This window comes from Cucurbita pepo, chromosome 15 (genome assembly GCF_057944985.1).
Source record: "Cucurbita pepo subsp. pepo isolate OVF chromosome 15, ASM5794498v1, whole genome shotgun sequence".
Taxonomy (NCBI): domain Eukaryota; kingdom Viridiplantae; phylum Streptophyta; class Magnoliopsida; order Cucurbitales; family Cucurbitaceae; genus Cucurbita; species Cucurbita pepo.
Window position 1 is genome coordinate 7,870,155 of NC_141812.1, and position 13,233 is coordinate 7,883,387.

At 34.7% G+C, this 13,233-nt stretch overlaps 1 protein-coding gene across 7 annotated transcripts; it reads right to left on the reverse strand.

Moving 5' to 3' along the window:
- Positions 1-3,793: 3,793 nt before the first annotated feature.
- LOC111811926 (1-acyl-sn-glycerol-3-phosphate acyltransferase BAT2, chloroplastic) lies at positions 3,794-12,331 on the reverse strand. 7 transcript variants are annotated; one of them, XM_087118183.1, is made up of 9 exons: positions 12,193-12,331; positions 11,837-11,951; positions 11,666-11,712; positions 7,545-7,611; positions 6,668-6,844; positions 6,145-6,551; positions 5,931-6,032; positions 5,229-5,525; positions 3,794-4,256 (listed from the first exon to the last, which is right to left on the reverse strand). In XM_087118183.1, exons 2-8 carry the CDS (start codon positions 11,862-11,864, stop codon positions 5,283-5,285), a joined length of 1,071 nt encoding a protein of 356 aa, XP_086974309.1. In that variant the 5' UTR covers positions 11,865-11,951; positions 12,193-12,331; the 3' UTR covers positions 3,794-4,256; positions 5,229-5,282. The 7 variants fall into 7 exon arrangements, with proteins under 7 accessions (XP_086974309.1, XP_086974308.1, XP_023554761.2 ...); XM_087118182.1 differs by having other exon boundaries at positions 11,810-11,951; XM_023698993.2 differs by having other exon boundaries at positions 12,066-12,207.
- Positions 12,332-13,233: the final 902 nt, after the last annotated feature.

Here is a 13,233-nt window from a genome sequence, read left to right on the forward strand (position 1 = left end):
TGACTTCCTTTGAAATAGGTTTTTCAAGGACAGTATCGAGCAGCATGGGTGTGTCGACATTGCACCCTAGTCCATGTATCAGAGGTTAGATTATGCACCTGCTATCCAGTATGGTCTCTGTAAATGACATGACATGGGTACAAGAGGGTCAATGCCTCGATTGAACCCAAATGGATAGATCTTAGGAATGTCCTGCGATTATGAACGACATGTGGGCCCCTTCTCGATGGCATGAACGAGTGAGCTGCGATGGCCACCTACACCTCGTGACTTGGGATGGTGTCAAGACATGAGGCCATATTAACTGGGAACCAAGATGAAGTTAGATGCGATGTTGGATGTAATGTTGCATTGAGAGACCTTGTGATAAGGATCATAGTGTTCCAATTGAACCTATTACAAGATCCAAGAAGAAGATTCAACAAGCATTCATTCTTCATCTACAAAATTGGGTAGACTCAGTTCAACAATTATTTCATGTGTTACAAGTTAATTTGATTGAGGAATGACCATTTCGAGCTTCAGAAGTGAATATTTGCACGATTAAAGTAGTCGATGAAGTTGCTATAAACTGCACTTAATTGATAAGTTATTAGAAAACTTTATTTATTATTTTTAATTTCATAATTAGTAATCGACAAAAGGGTGAAAGCCATTGGTCAAATTGACTTCTTTTTGTGGATATTTGAGGGGATCAAGATTAAATTTTGGCCACTAAATTCTTTGATGGGCATTGAAAGTTTTTTTGTGGAGAGAATTATTATATAAAAGAGAGATTGTGAAAGGATGAAATTGAGATTCAAATTGAGACTTTCACCCTTAGAAATTCGAACATCATTTTTGTCATTTCTAAGTTTCATGCAATTCTTGTGTAAATTGCATCTGAGTCATTCAGTCAAACCTTGATCTAGTTCAATTGGAGAGTGACTCAATTTAGAACAGAGTTTCAAATCTTACTTCTAGATCTTTGATAGTAAAAGGTAATCTAATTCTAACCTTAGTTTATCCAAATTTTGTACAAGAGAGTGTTAATTTCTTTGATTCGAGGGTTTTTGCTTCAACAAAAGCTTGAATCGTTGGACGGAGGATTAGGGTTGTCTTCTCAATTCCTATCAATTTGGTATCAGAGCTGCACCTTTGTCATCTTTTAAAGTGAGAAAATGATTTTCGGAAAGAAAATAATAACAAAGTGAGAAGATGACAAAGAAGGGTGAAAATGACACCAAAAAAATAAATTGGCAGATTTGAAGAAAAGATAAACAATGACATAAATGAAAGATGAAATTAATTCTAGAGTACACCTCCCATTCAAATTGATAAAGATTTATAACCACAAACAAATATGATAAGAATATATATATATATATATATATATATATATATATATATTTTAGGATCTAAGTATGATCTTTCGGAAGAAAATGAAAACAAAGTGAGAAGATGACAAAGATGGTAGAAATGACAACAAGAAAATAAATGGACAAATTTGAAGAAAAAAATAGACAGATTTGAAGCAAAGATAAACAATAACAGAAACGAAAGATAAAATCAATTCTAGAGTAGGCCATCAGGATGTAATCGCTCTGATACCAAATTGATAAGACAACCTTAATCCCAAAGATGTAACCTAGGCTTTGAAACACCCTAATCCCAAAGTATGTAACCTGTCAACCCTAATCCCAAAGGATGTAAGGCTCTAATATCAAATTGATAAAGACAACCCTAATTCAACCCTAATTCTCAGCCCAAATCCCAAAGATGTAACCTGGCAACCCTAATCCCAAAAATGTAAGGCTCTGATATCAAATTGATAAGACAACCCTAATTCTCAGCTAACGATCTAAGCTTTTGTTGGAGCAAGAACCCTTGAAAATTAAAGAAATTAACACCTCCTTATACAAAGTAATTCAGATCAACCAAGAGGTAAAGCTATAATTAAATTATCGCTCAAGATTTAGAACTTTGCTCTAAATCGAATCACTCCACAGTCAAATTTAATCAAGATTTGATTGAATGGATCTTGATTGAATGGCTCAGATACAATCTACTCCAAGAATTTCATGAAACTTAGAAATGAATGCTCGAATTTCTAAGAGTGAAAGGTCTCAATTTGAGATCTCAATTTCATTCGTTTACGATCTGTCTTTTACCTAATAATTTGTCCCCACAAAAGAAACTTTCAATTCTTAAAATGTCTTAAAATTTAATTTTATTTTGATCTCCCTTAAATCTCAGAAGAAGTCAATTTGACCAACAACTCCCACCATTTTGCCCAGTTCGAATTATGAAATTAAAAATAATAAATAAAGTTTTATAACTTATCAATCAAATACAATTTGAATTATGAAATTAAAAATAATAAATAAAGTTTTATAACTTATCAATCAAATACAATTTATAGCAGCTTCATCGGTTACTTCAATCGTGAAAATATTCACTTCTGAAGCTCGAAATGGTCATTCTTCAATCAAATTAGCTTGTAACACATGAAATAATTGTTGAACCGAACCTATCCAATTTTGTAGATGAAGAATAAATGCTTGTTAAATATTCTTAGCCTTGGATCGTGTAATAAGTCCTGTTACATTTGGAACACTGTGATCCTTATCACCTTGGCCCTAAGTAGAGGCAAGGTTAAGCCAAATGACTTGGCCTAGTGCAAAGGCAAGTCGATTGTGCCACAGATGATTGAACATGCACGCATAAGCATGTGATGTAACAATCTTGGATTTTCCTCACAAGTGATGTTCGGTTGGTGAAAACAAATCTCGCCTAAGGTCTAACGAAGCCACAAAGTCTGGGCGAAAGATGTATATGGGGCTTGGTCAAGGCTTGTTGTGAGCGTGTTAAAATCACGGTGCCACACAGTTAAAAAAATACGACCGTGACACCATGCGTCTCCAACTTTTTCATGCTCTACAACTAAATATTGGTGGTTCTGACTTGCGAAGATAAAGTCTCTTATGCATTCACACTTCAAAATGGTTAGGGTTCAAGATCCTACTCGACCCCTTTAAGTGCATCTCTGACATTCTTGATGACATCGTGCCTCTAATCTTACTTATATCTTTAACTTGGCTGTCATGTACACTTTTTTTGGTTTATTAAATGATGATGCACTATCTTCTTTGGTCACACTATCTTCCTTGGTCACATCATAGCATTTGTCTTCTCAGCTTTCACATGGTCCGATGGGCACTACTCACGTGTCATTTGATCGACTACAAATGGAGGTCACAACCTACTCTAATGCTCGCAAACACTGACCTCTGATCAGACCACCGCTTACTTCCAATCAGTTTGGCTACAACTTGATTTTCTCGTACAAGAAACAAATGCTTCCCCTTGCCACTCGATTAGGTAATGTGGTCACTTCTACAAACCAACTATCCTGGTTGGATATCTTTTGTACCCACCACAGACAACAGACAACAGACAACAGACAACAGACAACAATCCATCTGCAAACCTACTTTTCATACAAAACTTGAAATCAACAACTATTCACTTTAAAACACAGACAACTCCAGAATCATTACCAAACTTAATGGGCGAGACGGGGATTTCTTTCTTGCTGTCCTAACAAGGCAAATAGCGGGACGGGGAACTAACCTTAACTCCCATCAATCTTGAAAGCAGAGAAGCAAGGGAGAGAGAGCCCCAATATCTTTTGGAAATGGGTCGATACCTCTTGGTTCATACTTCCTATACACTTATTGTTTATTTCTGTCTAACCATACAAAATTAACACGAATGATTAGTTGAAAGAAGAAGAAAAAAGGAAAGATGAACATGGTAAAACAATTTGAAACTAATAGCAGTTCATGTTATAAAATTACGAACAAGATTCATGTGCAAAGAAAAGACTCTACGAACAAACTAATATGTTAAAAGCATATCCCTAACAACTATGAACATAATAATATAAAGAAGCCATTTTACCTGTTTCAGTAACACTGAATCACATTCCAAAATTCCAGTTCCCTTATTAGCAATTTATGATCACAAGATTATGCACAAAATGAATGTAGCAGTTTGCCTCAAAATGTTTCCGTTGTCCCTTGCTACTGGGAAGAGCAATAATCTTGATTGATCAAGTACCCCAAGGATGTTCCCTTCGGATCTCAACCCTCCAGGATTTGTGCAATAATGCAGTACAGCTAGGGAAGATATAGACCAACTCTTGCCTCACTCTTCTTCCATCAAGACATTATGGAACTTCTTCTTGGCTCACTTTGATTCCAATTTTTTTAGGACTGTCATTACATCAAAGGTATTAAAGAAAGGCTAAAGATAGAAAAAAAATAAAATAAATAAATAAAGAAGCCTATTCTATACCAGCTTTTTCAATAGATGAGATAACTGGAGCATGCAATTATCAGGGGTGCGCTCTACCACTGAGCTAATAGCCCGCTGTGCGGGCCTCTCGCTGGGGCCCGCTATGCCAAAAACGAGAGAAACCCCATCCCTCTCTTTCCTTTTTTCGCCCCCATGTCGCCACACGGGATGGACATAAGTTGCAAGTAGGTTTTTTTAACAAAGAAGGAATCCACAAGAGAAGTCAAAGATACGCCTTCCGCACGGTTAAGCAAGTAAGCGAAGGCTCTCTCTCTCTCGCCCTATTGAATGAATTTTTTTTGGATCGGAACTCCACAGCTTGAAGTATCATTCTCATTCCATTTTTTTCCTTCCAAAACTTTCTCTCTCCATTTATCTTTATTCCCTTCATTCTGATTCTAATTCCAAAATATTTTTCGTTAGCACAACTTAGAAATCGTATTCACATTTCACAATTTTCTTTTTGTTGATTTCTACTCTATTTTTCTCAATATCCCATTTCTCTCAAGTAAATAAGGCCTTAAATAATTAAGTTCAGTTTCCTAAAGGCCATCCGCTATCAGATCAATCAAACCTGTGCTGGATGGTAGAAGCCCCATGTCCCATGGTAAATACATGTTTTATGGGTTCAATACAATCTTATGAGTTTTGTGGTAAACATAGAAACGGAAGAAAAGAATGATTTAGAGGATTGGATCTCATAAAGGTTAAGAATCTTATAATCACAATGTTGAGGTTTCTATTATTTGTAATTTCCCTCAAATTTTCATTTTTCTTTCAAGAATGCCACTAGTCCCACAAAAAAGCGAAGGGAGCCCCAAACGAACTAAAAGATAAGATGATAAGCAAAAAACTGAAGTAATAAATTGAAATGGTAGAGAGATTGTTACCTTATCAAAAATACAAATATTCCACATCAGGTAACTGAAATCTGAGTAATGAAGTCAAAAATCATTTTCACTGGAAGAGACCTGAGAATGCTTACTCAGTGCATCAGCAATTACACTCCTAGCTTCATTGCACAATGCTTCTGGATCACGTCCGATCACAGGCTTATGGATAAGAACTTTCACAGATCCTATATTCAAGATGCCTTCAGATCCTGCTGGCATAATGCTACCAGTTCCTATGAGTGTAATCGGTACAACAGGCACTTTCGTCTTTGCTGCAACACTGAATGCTCCTTTCTACAAATCAAACATTTTTTAAAAAATTAAAAAATAGATGCTATATAATTAGAAAAAACTATGCATGCAAAAGGACACGTGAACATAGCTTTCTAGCCAATCATACAGTACAATTTTGCACCAAGCACTTTGAGACACAGCAAGCTTTCTAAAGAATTAAACATGGTCAACAACCCATACAAATAATTAAATAGAGAATTGCAGAGCAAGAAGACAATTAAGATAACCGTTTATTTCAATGCTCTAACTTTGGTATTATGAACGGAATCGATATTTCAAAGTCGAGTAAACCTCACTAAGTTTGTGAAAAAAGTATAGATTTCATACACATGTTTGTTTCTTCATAACCAAAAACCAATGCTACTGTCCCCCAATGCAATGTTTTGAAATATAATGTTCACTTACCTTGAAAGCACCTAATTTTCCATCTTTAGTACGTGTTCCCTCTGGAAAGAAAAATACAGATGCACCCTTCCTTATAAGCTCCATGCATCGCTTCAGACAGTCCTTCATTAAAAAAATAAAAAACTTGGAAATAATACCCAATAACATCGTTCTTAACCAAAAGGTCCCAAATTTTAAACTGTACAAAATCGAAATGGATAATCAAAGAAAGTACCAACTGGCTTCTGCTATCCATACGCTTCAAAGGAACGACACCCATCATAAACATAGCCCAACCAATAATGGGAAAGAGAAATATTGCAGTCTTGCTAATGAACTTAAAGCTTCTGCCAAGGGTAAGAAGTGTATATATGTCAAGAAAGCTCTGATGGTTGGAAACATATACAGCAGGAGAATTTGGAGCGGGTAAATTCTCCAATCCTTCGTATTTGATCCTAAAAAATGGAGCAACAGTCAAACTTGCCCACATTTTGGCAATTGTATAATGAATTCTTCTGCGGTATCTATCCGTCAATAACACAATTGGATGCACCACAAGCATAAGCATAAAGAGAAAAATAGCAGTGATTGCAGTAGTAGCATAAAAGCACGTTCCTCTTATTTTTGAGCTCAATGGTACTTCTGCACTTTAGGCAGTTAAAAAGGAAAAAAAAAAAAAAGGAATTAGACATATAAGGTAACAGGTAAAAAGAAAAGGAAATGGAACAAGAAAGAAACAAAATCCATCCAAAAGAGACCTGATAATGGATAACCAACTTCATGAGTTCCCATTTTTGCAAGTTCTGACCTAACAATAATAGACCGGGGGTTTCTTTTTCCACTAAACAGGTTGTATGGATTCTCATTTGGAGTAAGATAACACGAAGAGACACCAACACATTTTCTGATGACGGATGAGTAGCAATAATGTTGAGCTGTAGATGAAGAGAAACGTCAAAGCCTAAGAACAAGATTTATGAAGCATTTCATTAAAATGTGTCAAAATAACATGCTTCTGCAGCTGAGGCAAAAAGAAGTGGCTCTTTCCTTAAACAAAAATTCATGCCAATGAATTATGATTCAAATATATCCAGAGTGTATTAAAACCCGGTGATATCCTGATGACAAAGTCAAGTAGTATAGAATCTCTTGCATGGTTGAAGAATTAGCAGGTGATCAAAATAAAACATAAAAAATTGCGAATAGAATAAAAATAAATGAGCAACAATTTTTGCTCCCGTTTCTTTATCAACATGTCATCTTCTGATAATCTTAATCATTTACTAGCAAATGATCAAGCAAGATTTAGCCACGAAAAAATTGCACAAGGTCTAACACATTGCACTTCAGATGTAAGCACACTATATGCAAAAATTTTGTTGTATAATCTCTACTTGTGTTATCTAGTCTAGAATGAAAAACCATTATACTTGGCGATGAAATGGTGGAGCGTGAATCAATTTACAATATTAGTTACAAATTTCTGTTAGCCTAGGCCAGCTACATGCTGCTAAAAGACCATTGCAAACAAGAAGGTAGCGGAAACTATTGAGCACTCAAAAAATATTGGGTTATAAAAGTTATTTGAGAGAATAAATTAACTAGAATAAGATTTCTAAGCAAGAAATAACTTACCAGCTTTTCTCAAATTTGCTTGTTCATGGAGAGAAGAACTATATCGAAGACCCCTAAATGCATTCATCTGCAGTTAAAATGGTAATTAACATTCTCATTAATCAAAATAAATGAGTACTAACGATGAAAAGCACCACAATGGAGCATCTCTCTCCTACCCCCTATCTCTTCTCCATCCCATTCTTGTGACCTTCTTTCTTGCCCCTTCACCTTGCCCCTTCACCATGCTTCTACAATCACCCTCTCCCTCTAAAACGGTTGCTACCATCCGTGCAGCCAAATGTACTATGGAGTGAGCATAGTTTGTGTCAAAGTAATGATATAATTAAATTTAAAATAACCCATCAGCTAAGACTTTTGGGTTTTGGCTGATTGGTGATTTAACATGATATGATTGCAAGAGATTCTATGTTCGAACCCTCTATAATGTCATTTCCTCCCAATTCACACACACATATTCTATTACAAATTATAAGAAACTAGTTTTCTGTCTTACAATTACACTTCCATGACTTTCTACAAATGGGTCATTATATGATTTCAGCTCATTAAACTTTATCTTGGCTAATAAACCTAAAGCTTATGAAATTCGGGTCAAAACAATGAAGTTTGGAGCTTCTTATAAATATATTACTTATATATTATAACATTTAAGGTTTTGATACTATGGTTAAGTTAAGGATTAAGTTGAAACTTTGTGTATGGAAGACTGCTGTAATTTTAAAATTTGATTATTTAGAAATTATGTTGGTAGAATATTATATTAGATTTTTGTTTACGAACATTATATTAGATTTTTGTTTACATTTTTTAATCAAAATTATATTATAAAATGAAAATTATGCATTAAAAAGCTTTCTTCAGAAGAATCATTTAGAAAAATAATAGAAAAATGGAGAAAAATTCCCCCTGGGGCACCTGATCCATACGCATACCCTATGGAGAATATCCACCCTGATCCCACAAAAATAAATAGAGAATTTCCCGGGAAAGGAAAATAAAATAGGGGTGGGGATGGAGATGGAAAGGCTTCCTCATCCCCGCCCTATGGACATCTCTAAAACCAAAAAAAACTATGCAAGTGAAGGAATGCTTTGTTTAATAAAAGAGGGAAAGTAGTCCATTCAAATGCAGTTTTTTCTAGTATTCCAATTTACTACCTTCATATCTTTAAATGTCTTTCAAAGACGACCAAAATATTGAAGAAGCTTAACATTGTGGAAAGAATCTAGAAATGAAGATGGTCGTAACCTTGTCAACTGGGCAATAAATTTTTAGCCATTCATATAAACAGATCTTGATATAGGTGGCCTCAAACACAGAAAACTTTCCCCTACTTCATATTTATTGTTATCACGAGTATTCAAATTAGCTTAGGCACAATTCAACTAACTTCAAAGGACAACAACTTGATCCTACAATATCTAATGGTTGACTATATATATATATATATATATATATATATATATATATCTATATATTTCCTTTATAACAAATAGAGCTTTCATTAAGAAAAGAATATGAAAGAAAACCAGAGGTATACAGAAAGATAGCCAAACAAAAAGAGTAAGTCCAATAGACCATGTAAAAAAGTGCTTCAATCCAAAATAAGACCAACAAAATAATTATAAAACTCGTTGGTAATCGAAGCTCATAGAGAAGCGTTAAATCTAGCCAGGTGTCAATCCTCTTCTCAAGATCTCTCAATCTTTCCAAATTCCTACTATTCCTTTAAAGTCATACTAAAAAAAAGGCCCTCAAAGGATTTACCCCTTATATTACACAAGGGCAGACCACGTGCCTCACTCAACTACATGCCAAGCAAGCCCAACTCTGAAGATACCATTGCAAATCAAACAAGCAAACTAACATCCTCAAAAGCTACGAACTAGAATGTCAACGGCATTCCTACACCATAGTGGGCATAACAAAAAAGTAGAATGCATCTAATACGATCCAATAATTAACCCTCACAAGTAAAACCTGTCATGGGGACTTTCAGCTACCAAAGCGAGAAAAAAGGGATCTACGGGAAGAGGATCACGCAAGGGAAGGAAAAAAATTTACAAGAAAAACCCACGGAGGATTGCTCCTCCTGGACTAACAAAAAAAAATCCCCTAGCAAAGAGAGAAGAAGATACACAAAGGACTATGATCCAGCCAAATATCCTGCCAAAAGTAAGTATTCACACTATTCCCAATAAAGCGGCATCAAGATTATCCAACAAGGCATTCTTACACAGTCTCAAATTTCTTATGCTCCCTGGTCCCACTGGCCTCGACAATATTGTCCTAATAAACCAAATGCCAATCCCCGCCCTTATCAACTTCTTCCCACAAAATGTCTCTCATAAACTTTTCTAGAGTTAAGCTGTTAAGCTAACTAAAACAGGGATCCTAGATATGGATAGCAAGTAAATCAGGATCCCACACAAGAAAAATTGGACGAAAAAAATGCTCTCCTTAGAGAAAAAAAAAATGCTCTCTTCCGGGATGAAAGCCGTTTTCTAATCTCTTCTGTAACAAGGTTCCCCATGTCACACTTTTGGGATTAAGAGAGGAAGCCTAAGCAAAAAAGAAAAAAAGAAAACTATCCACCTCACAATTGATGAAAGACTAGAAAAGTCCAATCTAACATTATAGAATGATCACAGTTTATACCATTCTAGCAGGAAGATTTGCAGGATGTTAGTATCTGACATAGGTGGCCACCAAACATTTGAACTCATAACCCCATAGTGCCTTTATTTTTTGAACTTTCCCCCTCATCAATAGGCCACCCAAAATCCATGCCAATTACATTTTCAACCTCCTAGCTAATCCGGGTTGAAAATTCATGATGAAAACATGTATTACGGAATAAAATCATTACTAGTAAGTATCATTTAGCTTGCTGTGAATGGTTAGCATGTCTTAAAGGCAGTTTCAGTTTAAAAGGCCTTGAACATCTATTGTCAATAGTTGAAAAAAATGAAGAAGAGTGGCTCGTAAAAAATGGTATATAATCTCTCAAGGTGATAAAATCTTCCTTTTTACGGAAGGATCATAGACTTCTTCCTAGGGTAAGAAACCAAAATTTCATTGCAAAAAATGAAAGAATGTACAAGCACTTACAAAAAACAAGTCCATGTATAGAAAACGTTAGTTCAATTCAGCATTGGCCAAGGGTATTTGGAAAGCTAAAGTTCCTAGAAAGAGAATTCTTCCTTTGGGCCTTTGCCCAAGACTGGTTATTTATTGTGATAGAATTAAAAAAGGCTTTCAAACTTTGTTTTAGTTTTCCTCTGGTGGCGATGGCATTATGCCAAAAAGCTATAAGAGACCAAAACCATCTTTCCTCCCATTGCTCTTATGCAGTTATGAGTTGTAGAAAGTTATGAGTTGTAGAAATCTCCTTCAACATTTGCTGGTGCTTCCCTAAGACAACCATTCAGCCCTCCTTCAATTTCTTTGTGAACAACTTAAGGCTCTCTAAATTCATTTGGTTCAACACCATCATGACTATAACTAAGAAATTGAGGTTAAAAAATAATAAAAGATCTTTCTGTTCATCTTGGTACTCTCTGCCAAAGGAGTTTTAAATTATGATTGCTCGTTTACAATACCAATTGGAATCTTTTTTTCTTTTTTCTTATTCGTGTAAATCCCCTTGGACTTTGGGGGAGATTCCTCATCTCCCGACTGCTTTATCTCTCTTTTTCTGGATAAAGTTTGTGTCCAATTAAAAATTGTGCTAAAACCCAAATAACACTTCATTCCGTAAAGCAACTCAAACATTCCCAAATGTTTAGGTTCAATGCTAGTAGATCCAACAGAGAAAACATATTTAGATCATGATTCTTATGTCCTTTATGGTTTAGACATTTATTCTTTTCCACATAAACGAGCAACACCAGAGCTCATCTTGCATCAGATTAGCTACAATAAGCATTCGAGAGGACAGATCCCAACTTGATTCATGATTAAAATGTTGAGACACATATCAGGCCACCTACAATAATATTTTTCCTAACTCTATCACCAGCTCAACAGAGTGCAGACTTAAAATCTTCCAACAGATATACACAAATAAACAAGTACAATAGAACAAAAGTGATAAACAGATTGACTAAAATGCTTACCGGCAGCAAAGAAAATGAAGCGCTGGAAAGCCCAAGCTCATGGTAGCCTAAACATTTGATCCAATAGAATTGCATCGATTAGAAACACATAAACTTGCAAACAAACCGTACGTCGAAAAAAAATGATAAAGAAACAGAAAATACCATAGCGATGAAGAGGAAGCGAAAAACCAGTGTGAGAAAGGGAAACGGCTTCCATGGACAAAACGCGAGAAAAGCTTGAGCAGAAGAATCGTATAAAAAAACAAAGCCGCTCTATTTCGTTACAATTGCGTCTTAGCTTGGGCTGAGGATTAAGAAAAAGATAAACAACCAAATGATTCTAAAATCATGTGACTAAGACTGAAAGAAATTCAACCACAATAGCATAATTCAAACATAGTAGCAAACAAACACGAACAACTTATGCCCAGAAAGTAATTCAGGATGAAATGGTTTTGATTCGGATGGATGATTCAGAACAAAAAGCACGAAGACGTTGTTGACGACAAATTCAATATAGAATTGTTGATGGATGAACTGAATACCGAAAAATAGCGGATGATACAGAGGGGTAGGGCAAAAGCTTGTCTTCTTCTTCTTCTTTTTGCAGAAAGAACTAAATGGTGTTAGTGATGAACATATATTTACGTCGTTGTCAATGATCTTTACCGATGTGGGATCTAGGGATGGGTTTCTTTCCTTAGATTCGATTTAATTTAAATATTTTAATTGAGTAATCCATTTTTTAAAAAATAAAATTACTTTTAAAAATATTTAGATGGGCTCGATTTGGTTATACTAATTTTAAGCAAAATGGAAAATCAAATTGAATTTGAACCAAATCAATTCTCCGACCATATTGGATTGGGTTAAAGGAATTTTTTTTTACCAAATTTATTGGATGGCTAATCTAATCCAACTCAACCCAAAAACAATATGCTTCAAAAAAATAACTTAAATGTATATATAAATCATAGTTAATAAATGTATTCTTAAATTAAATTAATTTATTTATATTATTTTATTTATATATTATAAATAATGTGTTTTTAAAAGTAAGAAATATTAAGTTATTTTTTAAATATAATATATAAAAGAAATTCAACAAAAAAAAAATAAATAAATAATAAAATAATAAAATATTATAAAAAAAAATTAAACAAAATAATTACTGCAACGATTTTTTATGCAGTAAGGGTACATGTGGATTCTTGGTGTTTTATTGGATTAAACCAAAGTGTTTTATTGGATTCTTGGTGATCCTATGTTTTTATGCATAAAGCTTGGAACTTATAAGCTATTTATAGGAATAGTCCAACTTGATCTTATGTAGGTAGAATCTTATTAGCAAACAAGGGTACATGTGGGGAATCTCTTATTTCATGGATCTAGGAGGTAAAGTCGTATGGATCGTGATGAACGTTTTTTCCCATATCTTAATTTCGCTACCTAACATTTTTCAATGACTTCCAAACTTCATTAAATCATCTAAATCATAAAATAAGATCTACTACAAAGTTTCATGGAATTTGGAGGTCATTTAGGTCATGAACCCAAGGTAAATTATCTTAGGGACATTATGGTCA

Coding starts and splice junctions, on each gene's coding strand:
- LOC111811926 (XM_087118182.1), bottom strand. CDS start 11,864: ATGGAAGCCGTTTCCCTTTCTCACACTGGTTTTTCGCTTCCTCTTCAT. Junction 7,612..11,665: donor CTTCATTTTCTTTGCTGCCG/GTAAGCATTTTA, acceptor TTTTAACTGCAG/ATGAATGCATTTAGGGGTCT. Junction 6,845..7,544: donor AGCAAATTTGAGAAAAGCTG/GTAAGTTATTTC, acceptor CTTCATCTACAG/CTCAACATTATTGCTACTCA.